General features: G+C 40.0%; 1 protein-coding gene across 2 annotated transcripts in view; it reads right to left on the reverse strand.

Annotated features, from left to right (window-relative positions):
- ACTL6A (actin like 6A) overlaps positions 1 to 20,710 on the reverse strand; it is a 29,005-nt gene extending 8,295 nt beyond the window's left edge. The window contains exons 1-7 of one of the 2 annotated variants that reach the window (XM_033126043.1): positions 20,502 to 20,710; positions 6,704 to 6,780; positions 6,380 to 6,554; positions 3,646 to 3,746; positions 2,700 to 2,797; positions 375 to 469; positions 8 to 114 (exon numbers count right to left, since the gene is read on the reverse strand). In XM_033126043.1, coding sequence (XP_032981934.1) covers positions 8 to 114; positions 375 to 469; positions 2,700 to 2,797; positions 3,646 to 3,746; positions 6,380 to 6,554; positions 6,704 to 6,780; positions 20,502 to 20,526 — 678 coding nt within the window. In that variant the 5' untranslated portion in view covers positions 20,527 to 20,710. Of the gene's footprint in view, positions 1 to 7; positions 115 to 374; positions 470 to 2,699; positions 2,798 to 3,645; positions 3,747 to 6,379; positions 6,555 to 6,703; positions 6,781 to 11,811; positions 12,001 to 20,501 lie in introns of those variants that run through there. The other variant, XM_033126053.1, reaches the window with a different exon arrangement.
- Positions 20,711 to 21,826: the final 1,116 nt, after the last annotated feature.

Consider the following 21,826-nt stretch of genomic DNA (forward strand, 5'->3'; position numbering starts at 1 on the left):
CACTTACTTTTGATGCAATCATATAGGGAGGAATCAGTTCTATATTCATTTCTTGGAAGAGTTCTCTGCATTGCATTGTAATAAAGTCTCCAGCAAGGGGGGATTTCACAATACCTATGAAACAAATTCAACAAGAGAGCATTAAATCCAAACTTCTTGGGACAGATTTCATCTGTGAATTTATATATGAATAATATTTTTCTAGTAGAATTCACTGAACTATCCCTCAAAGCATGCATGAAGCCACACATCAGTTTTAAATACACAATATATACCAAAGACTTTTTTAAACCTCTTAAAAAACAGACATTATCTGGAAACTGTCTTCACGACAGCTAACATTGTCATCGTGCATTCTGGTTACAGACAGTTACCTTGCTGAAGGACGTAGCCATCGTGAACTGGAATAGCAGTGGTATGAGTGGCTCCACTGTCCAAGATGAGCCCAGTAGAACGACCATTAGCAAATCTAGTTTAAAGCATTAAGGAAAAGGATCAGGCTCCTAAAAATAATGTTTATTGTAAAAGGAAGGTTGTATTACGGCATTTGTAAACATGTATATTATGGCTTAAAATGTGTTCAAGTAAATCTAGGGATGAAAATTGCTATCAGATAATGACTGGCTTAAAAACAAATTACAACAGGCCGGACAGACTTCCAGAGGGGTAGTGAGAGAAACTTGGGGAAACTTTTATCCCCAAGACAGACATCTGTTAAGTTGGTCAAAATTAGCACAATCACTCAGTCTCTGGAGATAAATCAAGGGCTTACAGCAAGTTGAGAAGCATTTAGTTAACAAAATCTACATAAACTTGGAAAGAACTGTGGGAGGCCGTGGACGTTGAGCTAAGAACTAAAACCATCCTCACACAGAATTAAAGAAGTGTCCTTTCACCAGTGTGGCTGCTGAGTGGCAGTTTCCCCCAACTCAACGGGAAGAGCCATTCCATGTGGATTCTCAACAGCCAGTGAATTATCAGCAGGACCCATTTTGCACAGCTTTGTGCGGCAACAGGAACATCGTAACCCACTGTTAGGAAGAGGGCCATTCACTCGGTCATCAAGTACTTACTGAGCATCTATGAGCCTAGTGACGAGTCTGATGTCTAATGAAGGAGGGAAGGAGGGAGATCAGTTGGGCATGAGCATTCCTTAAGCACAGAAGACACATAAAGGTGCCTGCCCCGAAGGACATCCTGTTCGGTGACATAGAGATCAGTAAGAAAAGCTGTAAAAAGAACAGCTCAAGATACCCCGGTGTGGGGGGGGGTGATTAAAGAGAGACATCTAACCAATCTCTGGGCAATCCTAGTGTAAACTGGGGAGGGGTACCTGGGGAAGAGCAGGAATATGGGAGCAGGCCAGGAGGCAGGAGAGCACAGTGAGGTCAGGCAAATGCAACTGGTTCAGTACAGCCTGGAAGAAGAATGCAGGAGAGTGTGGAAGGCGATTCTGGCTTAAAACAGGCTGGCAACGAACAGATTATTAACACGACAGTATGAAGAACGGGCAGTTAAGAGGAAGGGCTGCAGTAATCCCAGAAACAGCGTGCACCTAATGCAGTGGCAGTGGATAGAGAAATAAACAGACTGGAGAGATGGTTGGGAAAAATACACATAGGTCTTGATGACTGATGCGTTTGAAGGGTTAAAGATAAAAGATTTCTGGTCTGGGCAACTGGAAATAAGATGACAGACAGAAGGAGAAGGAATACATTTGAGGGGAGAGAAGATAAATTCAGCTTTGGATATAATGAATTTTAAAGGGCTATATTACTCAGCCATAAAAAAGAATGAAAATCTTACCATTTCCAACAACATGAATGGACCCAGAGGGCATTATGCTAAGTGAAAAAAGTCAGACAAAAGACAAATACCCTATGATCTCAATTATGTGTGGAATCTAAAGAAGAGAATAAACAAAATAAACAAACAAAACAGACTCATAGATACAGAGAACAAATCGATGGTTGCGAGAGGGGAGGGGGATTAGGAAGGTGGGTGAAAAGGTGAAGGGATTAAGAAATACAAATTGGTAGTTACAAAATAGTCATGGGGATGTAAAGCATAGAGAATATAGTCAGTAATGTTGCAACAACTACCATGTTTCTCTGAAAATGAGACCTAGCCAGACAATCAGCTCTAATGCATCTTTTGGAGCAAAAATTAATATAAGACCCAGTCTTATTTTACTTATAGTAAATTTTACTTATAGTAAAATAAGACTGGGTATAGTATAATATAGTATAATATAAGATAATACCAGGTCAGGACATATTTCTTTATCTGCCCCTTAATATGCTTGCTATAAGTATCTGATGATGAAATCTTAAGTGAATTTACAGCCAATTTCTACTTTTCTATGTTATTGGGGGGAAGGAAGGAAATGGCAATCTCTGAACTCACTTAAGCTTACTGGCTTAAACGCTGCCTTCTATGCACATTCCCCTTCTAAAAGCAAAATGTGAAAACAAACCTTGTTAACAAGCAGGATTTCAGTTTTTCTTTCCTATTACCCTCTCATATCTTCTGGTATATCAGTTCCAGTGAGAAATACTAAGAGCTAAAAAGAAGAGGGAAAAACACCCCAAACTTCTGAACAAGCAAGAACTGGCTAGTGTCTGCCTGTTGGGGCATCATCTTCAATAGCATCTCATTGATTTCTACAGAAAAACTGAGCATTACTCTTTCAAGGATACGCAGTCAAAACCGCAGTTTTGCAAAGGAAGAATGCAGGGATGTTGTAGTGTTCAAACATTAACTCGGTCAGTTTCTCTCTCTTTGCTCTAGTGTTCCACTTGAGAAGAGGGAAAAAGAAGTCCAAGTTATTTATTGTCTAAAAACCAAAATGTTGACTTAGTTCAAGATTCATTATAGCACTATTATTAACAATGATGTAGAACGTTAGAAACAGAATAATACCATGCCAAATAATCTTCATAACATCTTTATAATATTTAATTCATTTCTATTTACTTGTAAATAGTTAATAAATATAAATTAAAATTTGGTTATTATTTAATAAGTAAAATTGCTGCTATGAATTCTAGAAATTACAGATTTTTCAATTAAAGGAAATAGGATTCTTATAAAAAGTATTATCAAATCTTAAGAGTGATCTAGTAATCAAAATCCTAAGTATGACTTTTAAACCACCAAATTCTCCCACTTATACTTGGTACTCATAAAAGAAACTAGAGTTTAGAAACAGTTAACAGAATATTGACAATTTTCTGAATTCCATAGACTGCAATCCAGCAATTTCCAGCCTTTGTTCAACATTTGATTTCTCTCCTGAAAACCTGAGTATAAAAGCAGATACAAGATACACACTGCCCTTGATGCACAAGGAACAATTCAAAAACCAAAATGGGAAGGAGCCCAAGGAAATCAAATGTTAAATAAATCCCTGGAAAAAAATAAATAACTACCAAAGCCCATTAAGGTGCTCTGGTATTGTTCTTTGAATTATTTTATTTATTGAAATAATAAAATTAAAGTTGTATTTCTTTAAAGATTAATCCTCCTTTCCCTAATTTTCAAAATTCAAAATATAAATTTTTATGTTTCTTTAAAGAAAAAGGAAACATTTTTCAATAAGTGGGGGAAAGAAATAGAGAAACAAAAAGAAAGTCTTGGTCTCACCGGTGCTTCTGACATGAGAACAGGATGCAGGCTGGGTTCTGATTTGACATGCATTTTGTAGGTATGATCTAAAATGGCCTGGAAACTATCCCAGTCTTCAACTAGAATATAAAATTAATACCTTGAAAACAATGCCTAGTTGAAAATGAATACATCATCTTTTGAGAGACTGTTTCTATGATTTAGCATTAAATACTTTAATATACAGAACCTACTTAGATACAAATCTATTTCATAACTCAATGCCTTATATAGACATCATCATGTCTTCTGGATATAGAACTCCAGTCCCAACAGTGTCACAACCCCAAGACCTGTCCCAAATGTAAATAATGTACCTAGTAGACCTAAAATACCAAGAACATAGTATTCAATAAGTACTTATTAGAGGCCCAGTACGTGATCAGAATGGTAAAACAATTGTGATCTAGACCTGACGAATTCAAAAACCACACAATCTACTTGAAAAAAAATTAAAGACAAAAATCTTCAGGTAATAAAATATCTTTAATTTGTCTTCCACCTGAACATTCTATTAAAACTGTCTGCACAGGTCACTACTGACCTTCTAACGGGAAAATCCAGAGAATACTTCACATCTGAAATTTCGCTTGACCTCTCTAAATTATCTGACACTACTCACTACCCAAGAGTTTACAAACTTTTTCTGCCACAGTCCAAAGAAGAAATGTCATTACTTGTACAACATCCTTCCACAGGCCTAGCAAGACGGTTTTTTGGTCAATGGACTTTGTTAGTAGCTCTAAGTTCTCTCTACCCTTCTTAGTAGAAATTTCAATATCACAACTAAAACAATGCGAGTCACTGGACATCTATGCTTCCATGACATTTTCTTTTCTTGGCCTTCTCTCCTGAATTTTCTCCTCCATCCCTAAACGTTCCTTCACATTCACCTTCATCAGCACCTCTTCTTCTCTATTGGTTATTTGGTTATTATTATTCTCTATTCCTTTTCACAAGGAACCCCATCCTCAACCCTCTTCTCATATTTCAAATTCTTTCTGGGTAACATAACTCCATGTCTTAAAATCTTTCTCACCTGCTTACTAGATCAGCACCTATGTTCGAAGACTGAACTCAGTAACAAATTCAATTACTTGCTATGCAGAAAAGAGTTAACACAGCAAGACTGAGAGAGGCCTGCTTACAAGGTTGACCCTTGGCTGGCATCTGAGCACTTGACTGGTAAACAATTCCCTACACTGACAAAAAACTTTCCCTAAATGCTAGGAGTAGCTCACTGTGCCTTAACTGTTTGTACAATGTGGCCTATGATGAATGCCTGTTCCTATGGGAGTCTGGGATTTTCGTATATGCTAGGCACACGGTACCTACATAACCAGCCCCCAGTAAAACCCTTGGGTACTGAATCTCTAATGAGCTCCCCTAGTAGACAACACACATGGTGTTACAACTCGATGCCGGAAGAATTAGGCATATCCTGTATGATCCACTGTGAGAAGACTCTCGGGAGCTGTGCACTGGTTTCCTCTGGACTTCACTCCATTCTCCCTTTTTTCCCTTTGTTGCTTTGCTTTGAATTATTTCAGTAATAATCTGAGCCACAAGTACAAATATGTGCTGAGTCCTGTCAGTCCTTCTAGTGAATAACCGAACTTGGGTATTAGCACTACAGTTGCCTCGTAAGACCATAAAACTTGCTCCTTCACCTTGTACTCCTACCTCAATGCATGGTGCCCTCTATTTAGTCACCCCAATAAAAAATCTAAGAAACTTATATGGTGATGGAAGAACTGTCTGACTCTGGGTGATGAACACGTAATGCGATATATAAATGATGTATTATAGAATTGTACACTTGAAACCTATGTAGTTTTGTTGACCATTGTCACCCCAATAAATTTTAATTAAAAAAAAAAATCTAGGAAACTTTCTCGGCTCTTCTCTGCTTTTCAGCTCTCTAATCACTTAAGTACCATCTGTCTCCCAGATATCTCTGAAGGCCATCTCAGGATTTCTGCCATCAGTGTTATAATTTAAATCCTCTTCATTTCTCAACTGGACTCTAATCTTCCTGTCTCTAGTATCTCTCTCCAGTCTAGCCTGCATATTACTGTTAGAATAGTCTTTCCACCTGGCAACGATGAGCATTTCACATCCCTGTTTAAATTCCTTTGGGGTTATCTTCCAGTTGCCAGCTTAATACACCCCTGGCATGGTTTACAAGCTCTTTCGTGATTGTTCTCTGCCTACCTTTCCTGCAACTGGCCCTAAGACACCCAATGTTACAGCCATACTTAATTGATAACATTTCTAAACATGTGACCTTCTTTCACAACTCCATCTCTTCACAGGTGCTGGCTGCTCTGCTTTACTCAGTCTTATCAGGCGAATTCTTATTCATTGATCCAGACTCAGTACAAAGGTTATCTCCTTTGTGAAAACCATAACTGACCCACTAGGATAGACTTAAATACCTCTGCTCTCTAATCCCACTGCTTATAGACATAGCTATATAACAGCACTTATCCCACACATTTTATAAATACATCTAGCTCCCCTACCTATGAATCTCTTGAGGGAAAGGAAAGTGTTTTACGCATCTTTATATTCTCAGTGCCTGGAACATCAGTTTGTGGAATAAAAACAAAAAATACCTGATGTTCAACTTATAAAAAGCTGCTGCTTTATATCTAAAATGCACCACGCATGCTCTATATTTATTATCAAGTCCACAGAAAACACATCGTACCCATCCCATTTTTGAGTGGTGAGATGGCCTCCATGTTCTCCCTCGGAACGCGCAGGGCATTAGTATCTATGTAATAGGTGGGGCCGCCTTGTTTGCCTTTATCGCCATCTATTTCCATCAGTGTGCTTCCATCGTCTCTTTCTAGCACCATACCAATGGCTGTGGGGAAATCCACCTGCAAGAGTCAAAAACATGTTTACAAGTTTTACCTGCTTTCTTCCCCTAACTAATGCCTTTTATCATGTATGAGTCAGAATTTCTGCATGAATTTAATTCTACATGAATGGCCCTCACATATGCAATTAGCTCTAACATTACACTTACCTTGGGACAGTCCTCACCAGCGTAACCAGCTCTCACAGTGTAGGATCCAATGTCAAAAACAAGGGCTCCAACTTCATCTGAAAAGAAAAGAGGATAATTAACAATAACTTACAAGTACCATGTGAAAATTGAAAGAGTACTTAACATACTCAAAATGAGAACACATGTGAAAGGTCTACCAAAATTAAAACAGGCATTACATTCATATTATTACTACTTTGAATCTAGTTTTAATTTAAATACACACTAAAGATTCATTTAATTAAAATAAAGTTTCATACATGGTATATCAGTAGAGGTTCAATCAGGCAAGAGATGGTACACTAAAACTGGGTAATATGAGGAGAGTTAACTTATTAAAGGAACTATTTACAAAGACATAGGCACAGCATAGAAAAAACAGACAGTATGGTATCCTGGGACTAACAATAACAGAATTAGAAGAAACTGCCACCCTTAGAACTGAAGAAACTGCGAAGGAACTTTTTCTAGAACCCAGAATTTGTGTTGGAAGGGTTACCTTACAGGAGCTCTGACCTTCACTTGAGGGATGCACCCTTGGCCCCTGAGGGGAAGGAACCAGACTAAAAAAAAAATATGCCAACCTCTCTCCTCCTCCTCCCCATGGGCTAGGATGACTTCATGATTTCTCATCCAAACTGGGCTACTTCTGAACGTGAAAGGGTTTCCTATTAATAACTGTACCAAGACAAGAGGCACAAATCAGTAAGTATGGTTATCCTACCACTTGCAAAACCAGTGGTCAAGAAAACCCTGATGCAGTCTATAAGGGTCAGTCTTCAAGGACACAGAGAAGGTGGAAATGGGTGGAAAATTTATCTCGGCAAAGGGAAGAAATTCAGTACATTTAGGTACCATTTTTCACACATTAAGGGAAATTATATTCCATGCAATTAGGGAAGAAACTGAGCAAAACCCCAAGAAAAATAAGGACCCTGAAGAATAAGAGTTTAAGGTATTACTATATAGATCAAGTAAAAATCATTTAAATGAAGTATCAAAATGTGCACATTTCAAAGATTTTTTGGAGATAAAGTTTAACACTGAGGGAGAAAGGTGGTAATTTTTTTTTCACATTCAAATTCAGAGAAAATCCTCTAATTGTACTTTAAAATTACTTCACCGAAAATGGCACACCTCCTAAAACAAAGCACTTTGGTTTTCAAAGGAGAATTTTTTCAATCACTTAAAATAATAAAGAAATACTATGTATCACCATTAAAGTGGCAAAAATTAATGAGTCTGATAAGACCCAAGTGCTGTCAAACAGGTAGAGAAACAGATTTTATAAACCTGCTAGTAAAAGCTGTGAATTGGTGCAATCACTATGGGCAATTTAGTCGTATCTACTAAAGTTGAAAATGTCCATACACAGAAATGACACATATCTTGTGTAAAGAAACTCTCTCACATGTATTATAAAATGATACCTACTATAATGTTCACTATGTGACCTTGGGTAATTAATCTCTCTGCCTCAGTCTCCTCATATGTAAAATGTGCATAATGATACTTCTGATCTCACTGGATGCTATAACTATAAAACGTGCTAAATGCTTTAATGTATGTAAGCACTTAGAACAGTACCTGACACAAAATAAGCACAATAAGTGGTAGCTGCTATGATAATTATTATTGTCACACTGCGTGCCACGGGAAAAGGTAGAATTAATCTAATGGTCTCTCTCTATAGGGAAACACATTAACTACAGTTTATTAATACAGTGAAATACTATATACCTCTTAAAATGAGTGGTCTAGATCTACATAAGGTGCCAAAAAAATGTATACACATTTTAAGCGAGGAAAAAACTAATCCGTGTAACTTGACTAACAATTGTCACCCCAATAAACTTAAAAAAAAAATTTTTTTAAAGGAAAAAACTGTATTAAAATTGTAATTCTCAATATATACCGATAACAAAACGTGAATACAAGTCATGTGTATACATTTTTTTGGCACCCCCCATACACATATGTATCAAAATGAATACATCTCAAAAGAATGATCAGTTTAAAAGGCTAGTGACAAAATATATATATATATATGTATAAAATGACACCTACTATAATGTTCACTATGTGACCTTGGGTGATACTACTAATATTATGATACTATTTAATTTACTATGGAAACATACATACTTAATAAAACTTTAAAAATAAGCATGGAGTCTTGGAATGTTACATACCAACTTCAGTTCAGTGGTTATCTCTACGAGGGGGAGAGAGGGACTCCATATCATTAACATTTTATTTCTTAAAATATGAGGCAAATATAGCAAAATATTATATCTATTTAATCTAAGCGTAGTGACCACAGAAGTATCCCATACAAACTTACACATATTTTTTATTTCTTAATATGTTTGAACTATTTTAATTTTTGAAATAAAATTTAAAATAAAGAAAACTCAATTGTTACACTACAAATATTTACAGGTGAGAAATGGTGTCGTTACAGATTAATGATCTCATTTTTACTTAAATAAAATGAAGAGCCACCTATTTTTATTTCTAATTTGAAAGTTTCTGCATTTGTTACATTTCCCAAAGTAATTAATCCTTCCCTATACAATTCTCTGATCTGAATTATTTTGTCTGAATATAGGAGTCCTTAAAAGTAGAACACTGCATTTGTTTTTACCATAGCATGTAAACTCAAGTACAAATAGTAAGTATAGAAATAAGAATGGATTAGTAAACTTTCCAAGTAACACTTGGATTAACCAGAAAGCCAGGTAAAGAAATACCCTAACTAAATTAATTGGCTGCTTAACCAAAAATTTCAACTCCTGTCCTCAAGAATCAATATTTTGCCCTGTACCAGGTCTCTTAACCTGTTCTGTGTCATAGACCAAATGATCTGGGCAAAACTGTTTCCCCCTAAAATTCATGTGCTGAAGTCTTAAGTCCTAGTAACTTAGAATAGAACAGTATTTGGAGATAAGGTCTTTATAGTGTGATTAAATTAAAATGAAGTCATTAGGGTGAGCTCTAATCTAATATGACTGGTGTCCATCCTTATATAAAGAAGGAATCTGGACACAGATACGTACAGAGGGAAGACCATGTGAAGACACTGGAAGAACATAACATTTAAGCTAAGGAAAAAGGCCTCTGAAGAAAACAATGCTAGAGACAGCCTGACCTCAGATTTCTAGCCTCCAAGACTGTAAGAAAATTAATTTCTGTTGTTTAAACAACTCAGTCTGTGGTACTTTGTCATGGCAGCCCCAGCAAACTAATAGAGACAGCTTCAGAAACTTATGAATCCCTTCTTAGAATGTTTTTAAATAGATTATAAAAAGGAAACCAATTGTAATAAAATATATCCATGGACTCCTTGGGGAGGATAGAGACCCATGTTAGGACCCTCTCCTAATTTACCCTCCTTAGGTAATCTGCTCCACCCCTACAGCCTCAACTTCTGCCTAAATAGTAATAATTCCAACCTCAAATCTCTCTTTCGAGCCCTCAACTTCATCTAAATCTGCATCCTGAACGCCTTACTGTACATCAACTCCACCTGATGTCCCATGGGCGCCTCAAATTCAACGTAGCTGGAGCACAGGCTTCCTCTCCCCCTCCTGCCTAACCTCACCTCAGCACCGCTTATCACAGCTAGTGGACCCAGGCATCACACGCAAATACCTCTGAAGGTTTCCAGAATCGTGAACACCTTCTTATTTATTATGCCTCATCAATTTCTGCCAAATATTTCTGTTAAATATTTCCGAAATCCCTTAATTTTTATACCACTGTCCCTGCCTAATCTCAACAAGGAACTACTACAATTCCCTACAGGTATTATACTTATATCCCTTCACCTTCTCAATCTTCCTCTGAAACTCCTGCACTGTGATCTTTCAAAATTGTAATTCTGAACAAAAATCTTTCAATGAAAACAAACAGGAGAATCATTCAGTAGTTTCTCATTATCATTCTACCAGCTGATATTTAAGACCTAGCAAAATCTGGCAGCAGCCTCATTTCCCACCTCATACACCAGCATAACTGAGTAATACTTGGTCACTAAACATGCCATGTGCTCTCACTCAGCTAACCTTTACATATGCTGTCCCTGTCCACTCCTCTTCCACCATCGCCACAGTCTCTCTTCTTAAGTCCCAACTGCCCCACACTGTTAATTACTTGCTTGTCTGTGCTACCTTTGTACCTTCTCTGTATGTTGTCATTATTGAACATACTTCATTGAATGATTTACACTTTTTCTCTTCAATATAAGACGCTGTAAAATGCACCATTACTTCATGAACCACCATTTTCATGCACAACCTTCACAACCACAAACTGGGTGGGAATTATCATTCCACAAATGAGGAGCCTGAAGTTGAGAAAACTTAAAGTCACCTGCCCAAGGCCAAAGCGCTAAACGAATGGTGAGGCTGGTATTACAACCCAGGTCTGTGTGACTCCCAGGCCCCTGGTAATCTTTCTACTACACCGCAGCCTACCCAAGGAAAGCATTCTTAAATTACCTGTATTCCCAAATTCATCCCGGACACGCGCACGAGGAACTTGGACAATCCAGTCAACAAAACGCAGGAGTGTTTGAAAGGCGTGAGGCAGCAGGAGCGCTGAGCGCGGACCGAGAGCAGGCTGCGTCCTGAGTGGCCGCCACTCTTCCAATCACTTCTACCTATCGCGCTCGCTTTGCCATCTACCGGGCGTTGCGGAAACCCCCCCGCAAACTGCAGAGACTTCCCAAGTTTAAACACACGCGCGCACACCCCGACATGCAGAGTTATGGAGACACTGGGAGACATGCGACCCTGGGACAGGTCACTCAAGCCGAGGCTCAGTGGGCCGGCCCCCAGGACGCAGCTGCCCTCCCATCCCCGCGGCCGGCGCGCATCCCCCAAACCCGCTCCTCCGAGGACCGAGGCTGGAAGGGACCGCAGGATGCGGTGACTCCAGGAGACTCCAGTGAGCCCGGTGGGCGCCAGGGGCAGGCAGAGCGCTGGGTGGGGATGGGTCTGGCAGGCCGGAAGAGACCACCGCGGAGGGGAGGGGTTGGGGGCATCGCACCCTAAAACGGCTTGCTCTAGTCCGACTGCACTCACCTCCCCCGTACACGCCGCCGCTCATGACTGCTGTTGGCACGATTTCTACGTTGAAGGCTACCGGGCGACGTGACTACAAAGGCCGCGACTGCGGGTCCTGAGAAGCGCTAGCCTCTGACCCGCTTAACTTCCACAGTCACCCCCCTCAGGCAACAAAGCAGCATTCACACACCCGGTGCGCAGTCACACTTGCTGTCTGCTCCTATCAGCCAATCATGAGAGGCCCGCTACCCTTCAGCCAATCAGAACTGGTATCTGGGGCTCCCTACCGCGGTTCAGCCAGTTTAGCCAATGGAAGGCAGCCATGGGGGCGGGGAGAGGGGAAAGAGACGGAAGAAGAGGAGGAATTGGGACGCGAAGCTGGAGGGGGCGGAGCTACCTGAGGAGGCGGGAGATTGGGGAGATGGGAATCCGACGCAGAGGAGGCAAGTGTGGGGGGGAGTCCAGGGGTGAGCACAGAAGAGCAGGGGGCAACCCCTAGAACAAGGGAAACCTCTGGTAACAGACTGGAAATTGAAAGTGTCTCCACGCGATGATTCCTGGTTTTGGAGTATGGTAAATGAAATTTCTTTTTTTGTGTCAGAAAACTTATTTTCAACTAAGTTTTATGTTGAAAAAATAAAAATGCTCTACTTTGGGGTACAAAAATCAGTAAATCAGACAACCCAACGATATCCTGTAATATTTTAAGTGGTTATTAATAACTAAAGAGATGATAATTCTATCCCAACCAAATTTAGGCAGCACTTTAAAAATTATTTTTAAAGTGTCATCAATCTCTTTTGTCCTGTGAGACAGGTATAAAACAATGTAATGAATCCTTATCCAAGCGAGAACCTAATCCTAAATACATCTCCAATCTGTCTACTGTTCTGTTTCTGCCAGCCCAGTCAAGATCTCCACTGTCTCTTACCTGGATTACTGCAACAACCTGTAGCTTTACCTCTTGGCCACACTCGAGGCAGCTTGAACTATAACTATAAAAACACCCAATTCTGGTCATGTTACTCCAACTCAAGCCCTCAAGATCAGTTGTATATCCTTGTAGTTGAAAGCAGGTGTTAAATTGGCTTGTCTAGAGTCCACACCTACAGGAGCTGCTCTTACCCTTAAGCACAACTGAATAAAGCCCCATCAGTCTCCTTGCCAACAGTGTAACAGAAAGTGACTGATAATAGCGTGGGGAACAGGCTAGTGAGAAAACTCCTACCCATTCACTTGACAGTATAATCTCCATATACCTGATCATTCAGGAAACCCTCACTAACCCAGTGAGATAATACAGAAGTCAGCAAACTATGGGCCCAGGGCCAAATAACAATCTGCTGTTTTTGTATGGCCTGTCAGCTAAGAATAACTATTCGATTTCTCAATGGGTAATAAAATATTTTTAAGGATAGTATTTTGTGACACATGAAAATTATATGAAATTCACATTTCAGTGACCATAAACTAAGTTTCATCATAACACAGCCATGCTTATTCAATTATGGTTGCTTTTGCTCTGTACGGGCAGAGTTGAGTAGTTAGGACAAAGGCTGTGTCCCCCACTAAGCTGGAGAACATATTTACTATCATATTTACTCTTTATAGAAAGAGTTCACTGACCCCTACGATAATGCATGTGACACGTCCAGCACAGTTCCCCTAAGTACTTTATATCAACTGTTGCCCCCATAATACAGCTGTTTTTACTGAACCAAAGTCCATGTGCCAGTTGCTTCAAAAGGCCAAAACTCAAAATACCAGAGTTTGAGTAGGAAAGGATTATTGATCAAGATGGTACCAATTGAAAAGATAGGAGACCTTGTCGTGCCTCAAATCCATCTTAAGAAAGTACAAGGAAAAAAAGGACAAGTTCAAACATTTTTTATGTCATGGGAAGGGGAAATGGGAGGGACAGGAGGTAATCAACAACCACAGACATCTGGGAGCCAGCAGTAGTCTGAGGAAGATTGTGAAACTTCTTTGTTCTTTGTCTGTTGATTCTAGTTAATGTGAGTCTGGTCTAGGTTCCTGTAAATCTTTGATTTGAAAAATTATTATTTTTGCAGATACTTCCCACATATCCTTAGAAGAGGCACCTTCTTATAAGGGGCTGTTTTTGTAAAACTTCCCTCAAGCAGAATTCTTCTAATGATTAGCATGTCTATATGCAAAACTAAGCAGAGCTATTAGCCTGAGGCCATGAGAACAAAACAGGTTTGAACAAGATGGAGTCAGAGAGGCCAAGCATTTAACTGTTATACTGTTACTGTAGACACTATTTTAAAATAGTCAGCTGATTAAATTTGAAGATCTAATTGGCTTTACTATGCAATTCATAAATCAGGCAGCATCCCATCTAGCAACTAGAAGAGTGCTCCAAGGAGTTGTACAAAATGGAAGGATTTATTGGGAGGGAGTGGTAAGGGAGCTATTACCAAAAAAGAGAAAGGGTTATATTTGGGCTAGGGTATCTTTTCTTTGGGGGAAGAGAAAGGGAAGGGTTTTTATTGTGTTGATTCACTCTTCTTTCTGTGGGGGAATGAAGAGGACCCACACATAGTGCTTGACCAGAGAATTCCATACTGGTTAAGATAATGTTTCTGGGAGAGGTTGAAACCGCAATTAGATCAGGTATTAAATCTAGGTTTGGTATTCTGTCCTTTTAGCAGCAGTGACGCCATTTTGGACTTGTGTTTCTTTCTCTTTAACAGCACTAAACTGTCAGTGTAAGAAATGTCCAAACCTATAGAGAATTTTTATGAGTTTGAGCCAAACTGATGACAGTTGCTGGGGAGCAGAATCCCTATGAATCGAGAAAATGCTCCAGAGAATGGCAGTTTTGCAGCTTAGAATAAAAGGATGAGAGATAAGGAAGGTTACATGAAATTCATTGGTTGTAGATTAAGGGGACAGGAGAAAACAAGGCGGAGAAATCTCTGGGATTGGATAAAAAGTAAAAGGGAGAGACACATACTTCTTTTACATTGGTGGGTACAGGATAGCTAATAATTAACATTTACAGCACATAGAGATGGTATGTGAGAAACAAGATAACAATGAGGGGTTCTGTGGTCTCCTGCTCTGGTATGGATGTTGTGCCCTGAGGGGTCTAGAAAAGGAGACTACTCTGACTTTTCAAAGGTATGTTATCTTAGATGCAAAAAGACAATGGACAGGCTTACTTAGGGGCAAGACTGACCTTTGAAGCTACAGGCCTAGGATATGATTACCCACCATGACTCTCTCTTAGGTAGGAATTTTTATGTTCAGACCATCCTATGTGGTTACTTTTGGTCTCTGAGTTTGTAAGGTCTACCATGCAGTCCTCCCCTGAGCTTTTCAGGCTTAGTACGTGGCCCCTTTTTCATCTACAACTCTTCAAATATTCTGAGCCTTCATGATTTGTTGTTGATGTAGTAGAGCCATCTGCTTACAATCTAAACATATTAGGGGGATCACTGCCTACAAACAGGTGACTGCCAGGATTTCGGACCTTCCTACCACGAAAATACACATCTTCCATCACTCTCTAAAGCCTGGAACTTCTCAATTAGGTATTCATTAATTACGTAAAGGTCAGGTTTCAATAGTCAATTTTAAAAATACAAATGACTTTAGGAAGTTATGTTTTTGACAATTGTGATCTTTCTGAGAATCAAATAAAATACTGTAGAATTTTTTTGTGTCTCCAAGGCAACAATCAAAAATTAGTCATTTTCTTTCCCTCATGCTCAGACTATTCCCAGTTAGTGGTACCCCCAACTCAAATTAGGCAGGCTAAAAATCTCTGTCATCTTCATTGCATCCACCCCCTTATTCATCAGTTGTCAAGGCCTCTTGATTCTAAGACTCAAACTTCCCATTTCGTTCCATGCGCTCCTTACCTCACTGGCTTAAGTAATCAACATCCCCTCCAAGCCATGCAATATTCAGAAGCATCTTCCTAAAACACACAACTCACGTTGCTCTTTTGCTAAAACACTCTCTGCTGCCTACGAAATAGTTCAGATACTCTGACTTTGTATTGAGCCCCTGCCCTCCCCAATTCGGTCCCAACTTCCCTTGTTCAGTCCTTCTCTCTCAACAGCTAAGCAGCGTAAGAGCCCCATATTCAGATATATCAGAAAACATATCCTTTACTTTTCCACCTGTAATTGTACCTGTTAAAACTATCCCCAGAATCCAGTTAAAATGCTCTATCTTCCATGTCTGAATTAACTCCACACCACTTTGTTTATATAATCATTTTAATACTCTTCTTAGTTTTCTAAAACCAAAATATGCACACATCAGTCTTCAACATTAAAGTTCCCTGCAGCTGAATTAACTGTAATTGAAAAATTTTTTAAAATTTTTTTAAACAAACAAATCAACACATTGGACATAAACTTACACCATGTATATGTCAAGTATTACCTCAATAAAGCTGGAAAATATTTTTTAAAAAGTTTCCTGCAGCTGAGAGGAGAACTTAAGCTCATGTTTGGAATCTCTTGCTATTTGACATTTAATAAAAAAGTAAATAGAGACAATACTTTTTTCTGCTTGCATTGAATGAAGATAACATACCAGTGCCAGATGTTTAAGAAAGATGTGGCCATGGGACCCTGTAAAAGGTCAGTGCTGAGTGCTGTCGATTTTTCCCACTCATCTTCACAACTACTTTATGAAGTAGGTTAAAATAATCACTCCTACAGCCTCAACTTCTGCCTAAATAGTAATAACTCCAACCTCAAATCTCTCTTTCGAGCCCTCAACTTCATCTAAATCTGCATCCTGAACGCCTTACTGTACATCAACATCAACTCCACCTGATGTCCCATGGGCGCCTCAAATTCAACGTAGCTGGAGCACAGGCTTCCTCTCCCCCTCCTGCCTAACCTCACCTCAGCACCGCTTATCACAGCTAGTGGACCCAGGCATCACACGCAAATACCTCTGAAGGTTTCCAGAATCGTGAACACCTTCATATTTCTTACCCCTCATTGATTTCTGCCAAATATTTCTGTTAAATGTTTCTCAAATCCCTTCATTTTTAATACGATTTTAATACCATTTTCACTGCCTACTCCCAACAGGGAACTACTACAATTCCCTACAGGCATTATGCTTGTATCTCTTCACCTTCTCGATCATTCTCTGAAACTCCTGCACTGTGATCTTTCAAAATTGTAATTCTGAACATAAATCCTTCAATGAAAACAAACGGGAGAATCATTCAATATTTCTCAATATCTACACAATAAAATTCAAATCATTCTACCCAGCTGATATGTAAGACCTAGTAAAATCTGGCAGCAGCCTCATTTCCCACCTCATACACCAGCATAACTGAGTAATACTTGGTCACTAAACATGCCATGTGCTCTCACTCAGCTAACCTTTGCATATGCTGCTCCTGTCCACTCCTTTTCCATCATCACCATAGGCTCTCCTATAAACTCCCCTGACTGCCCCACACTGAGTTAATAACTTTTTTTGTCTGTGCTGTCTTTGTACCTTCTATATATTATTATTGCTCAACATACTTCATTGAATGGGTTACCCTTTCTCATTAATGTAAGACACTATAAGATGCACCATTATTTCATGCACCACTAAGAAAAAAACACGCTGCCAATTAAACTCTGACACACTATGAATATTAAGAAATATTCCAACTTCAGCTTTTTAAGTGTGGGGAAAAATATACAACTAAAAATAAATGAAATATGGTGTCTGTTTACTTGACTGACTCACCTACAAGATGGAGAGCTGCTTGAAGTCAGAGACATGTAACAAGCACCCCAACTTTTTTGTTGTTAAAATAGAAAAATCTAAAAAATCAGTTATTTTCCTGTCTTAATTAGTATGGTTACCTGGACATAGTGAAATTTTAATGAGTAAGATGCCTGATTCTTAGAATTCTACATCTGCTGATATCCCCATTTTTCAAGCATGAGAGATACATCTGTTTCCTGTACCTTGTTTTGTTAAAAACCAAGCACCAACGTATGGGAGAATGGCAAATAAAGATAGGAGGCTTAATATTATCACCTCAAGAGTCTGGATATTTAAAAACTAGGATGTAATCTAATAGATAAAAACCCTCAAGGGTTTATTCCCTTTTATACTAAAAATGCTGCGTCTCCATGTTTTTGACAGTTTTGATGTTTTCCCCCCAGAGTAAATGGCTTTCAAGTGTAAGGGTGATGTGATTTTTCTGGGAAAGCACAAAGCAATGGTGGCAATCTGCTAACCTGATCTTAAAGCATTCCAGTACAATACTGGAGGCTGCAGTAATGATTTTGGGAAGAGGTAGGGAGATAGTTTTATTTTTATTTTTTGTATAGTGTCTCCCAATTCATGAGGAAGATGATTTGAAGAAATTTTAAGGTTAGAGATTTAGGGGTGCAGAAATGATGAAACTAACAATTTATCAAAGTTGGGTGGGTAGCGTACCTGTTTATCGTGCAAAGGAGTCTGAAGTAGAGGAGAAGCATTAAAGATGATTGGAAGAGCAATGAGTAGGCCCAGAAACCAGTTAGAAAGTACAGAAATCTGGATGAATTATGCATTATACCTCGAGCTAAAGATCAGTGTCTGATCTGGTCAGAAATAATTATAGGAAAAAGACAGCCGTAAATTTCAAAATTTTAAAACTAAAATTTAAACTCATTTAATAAGTACACAAGTTAACAATACGCTTTACAAAGTTAATTACAAAATTTAGGTGGGAGGTTTGGTTGCTTTCCACAGTAAACCCTTTGGAAAATGTGACCGACTATAAATAATTGTCATACATACAGTGATAGCACAAACACAAAATCATATATTTACTTTTGTGAGTTTAAACTATTTCATATGTGAAATAAGCTTTAAGACTTATTCCTTTACATAAGCAATTGAGAAAGAGGATATTAATTCTGAATACCTGAATCATACATGAATATGCTGTGGTTATATACTTGAAAAATGACTTATGGAAAAATAACCAAAAATCTTTTTTAAATGGTAAAGATTTTTACTGAAATGCCTTTTCTTCATTCTAAAGATTCTTGTTCTTTGGGCTTATTAATCTTTTCTGTACCTCATTTTCTCATTCAATAAAATGGGAATAGTAGTACCATCTCCTATAGTTGTTGTGGATTAACTGAGTTAATCCAAGTATGCAATGCAATGCATTAAAAGCCTCTGTAACAGTTCCTGGTACACAGTATGCATTCAACAAATATTAGCTGCTGGCGTTACTAGTATCCATTTCTACCTTCGTCATATTAAATAATGCCTTGCAAGGAAATACTCAGTGCAAAGCCTCTGGGTCCTTGGATCTGTGAACCTGAAAGTCAAAATAGAGTCAACAGCCTCCAGGAGGCAAAGGACACAGATCCGGTTTTCCTGTCAGGACTCCATCTTCAGATGGGGAAGAGGTAAATCAATAAGACCTACTAGGCTTTCTCCAAAGTAAAATGGGAATATGTACTCTCATGTTTGAGAAATCAAAACGAAGAACATAAACGGGTATAAAGGGAATGAGGGTCAGTCTACCGTCTCAGAAGAGACTCAAGCTACATTCCAAAAACTAGGAATTTTGAAGACTTTATTTCTTACCAATAGAATGCCATCCTTTTCAGAAACAGCATCCTTACTAGACACAATAACAGGATTTGTCTCCTGTTCTCTAACGCATCAAACACGAACACAAAATATAAATCATCTACATCTGTGTTTCATCTAGGTAATCTGTAAAAACGGAGGCTCCGATTCAGTAGTCTTACAGTGGGGCTTGAGATTCTGCAATTCCAAAAGATTGCTGGGGATGCTGAACTCTTGATTCATGGACCTCACTTTGAGGAGCAAGTGTACTATTATCTCATTTAACCTTCACAAGCACACACTGGGTGGGAATTATCATTCCACAAATGAGGAGCCTGAAGTTGAGAAAACTTAAAGTCACCTGCCCAAGGCCAAAGCGCTAAACGAATGGTGAGGCTGGTATTACAACCCAGGTCTGTGTGACTCCCAGGCCCCTGGTAATCTTTCTACTACACCGCAGCCTACCCAAGGAAAGCATTCTTAAATTACCTGTATTCCCAAATTCATCCCGGACACGCGCACGAGGAACTTGGACAATCCAGTCAACAAAACGCAGGAGTGTTTGAAAGGCGTGAGGCAGCAGGAGCGCTGAGCGCGGACCGAGAGCAGGCTGCGTCCTGAGTGGCCGCCACTCTTCCAATCACTTCTACCTATCGCGCTCGCTTTGCCATCTACCGGGCGTTGCGGAAACCCCCCCGCAAACTGCAGAGACTTCCCAAGTTTAAACACACGCGCGCACACCCCGACATGCAGAGTTACGGAGACACTGGGAGACATGCGACCCTGGGACAGGTCACTCAAGCCGAGGCTCAGTGGGCCGGCCCCCAGGACGCAGCTGCCGTCCCATCCCCGCGGCCGGCGCGCATCCCCCAAACCCGCTCCTCCGAGGACCGAGGCTGGAAGGGACCGCAGGATGCGGTGACTCCAGGAGACCGAGGCGTTCAGTGAGCCGGGTGGGCGCCGAGGGCGGCGAGAAAGCCGGGCGGGGATGGGGAGGGAAGGCCGGACTCCCGAGAACTGAGGACCGGAAGAGACCACCGTGGAGGGGTGAAGCGGAGAGGGCTGGGGACGGCGGTTGTAAACCCCGCACGCTAAAACGGCTTGCTCTTTAGTCTGGCTGTACTCACCTCCCCCGTACACGCCGCCGCTCATGGCTGCTGTAGGCGCGACTCCTACGATGAAAACTACCCAGAGACGTGCCTGCAAAGGCCGTGACTGCAGGTGTTGAGAAGCGCTAGCCTCCTGACCCCCTTAACTTCTACTATCGTAGACCCCCTCAGGCAACAAAGCGGCATCAACACACCGCGTAGCGCAGTCACACTTGCTGTCTGCTTTTATCAGCCAATCGCGAGAGGCCCGCAACCCTTCAGCCAATCAGAACTCGGGTCTGGGGCATGTCTGCCGCGGCTCAGCCAGTTTAGCCAATAGAAGGCAGCCAAGAGGTAGGAGAGGGGAAAGCAACGGAAGAAGGGAAGGAGGTGGGAAGCTGAGTTGAAGGAGGCGGAGCTACCCGAGTAGGCGGGAGATTGGGGCGGTGGGAGCTGTACACCTAAGAGGAAAGTGTCGGGGGCGGGTCCAGGAGTGTCGCTGGGAGCGGAGGAGCGGTGGGATACCGCTATAGCGAACAGGATAAACCTCTGGAAATTGCCTGGAAATTGAAAGTGTCTCCACGCGTTGATTCCCGGTTTGGGAGCGTGGTGAATGCAGAATTTTTTTTTTTTTTTGTGGTTCAGAAAAAGTATTTTCAACTGAGTTTTATGTTGAAAAATAAAAATGTTATGCTTCATTTGGGGTAGGAAATCAGTAAATCAGACAATGATGAGATCCTGTAACTTTTTAAAATGGTATTAATAATTAAAACGTAAAAGAGATGATTGATATACTATCCTAACCAAATTTAGGTAGCACTTTCAAAATTATTTTTGAAGTGTCATCAATCTCTTTTATCCTGTAAAACAGTTACAAAACATTGTAATGAATCCTTATTCAAGTGAGAACCTAATCCTAAATACATCTCCAATATGTCTACTATTCTTAGTCCTCTGTTTCTGCCAGCCAGGTCAAGATCTCCATTGTTTCTTCCAGGGATTACTGCAACAACGTGTCACTTTGGTGCTTGGCCTCATTCTAGGCCGCTTGAACTATAAAAACACCCAATTCGGTTCACGTCACTCCAGCTCAACCCCTCAAATCAGTTGTATATCCTTGCAGTTGCTAGCAGTTAAGTTGGTTTGTCTAGAGTTTAGACATGTAGGAGCTGCTTTTAACCTTAAACACAATTGAATAAAGCCCCATCGGTCTCGGTGACAGCAGCGTGGCAGAAAGTGATTGACAGTAGGGCGGAGAAGAAAGCTAGTGAGAAAGCTCTTTCCCATTTACTTGACAGTGTAGTCTCCATATATACCTGGTCATTCAGGAAACCCCTACTAACCCAATGAGATGATACAGAAGT

The sequence above is a fragment of the Rhinolophus ferrumequinum genome, chromosome 2 (assembly GCF_004115265.2).
Source record: "Rhinolophus ferrumequinum isolate MPI-CBG mRhiFer1 chromosome 2, mRhiFer1_v1.p, whole genome shotgun sequence".
Classification (NCBI taxonomy): Eukaryota; Metazoa; Chordata; class Mammalia; order Chiroptera; family Rhinolophidae; genus Rhinolophus; species Rhinolophus ferrumequinum.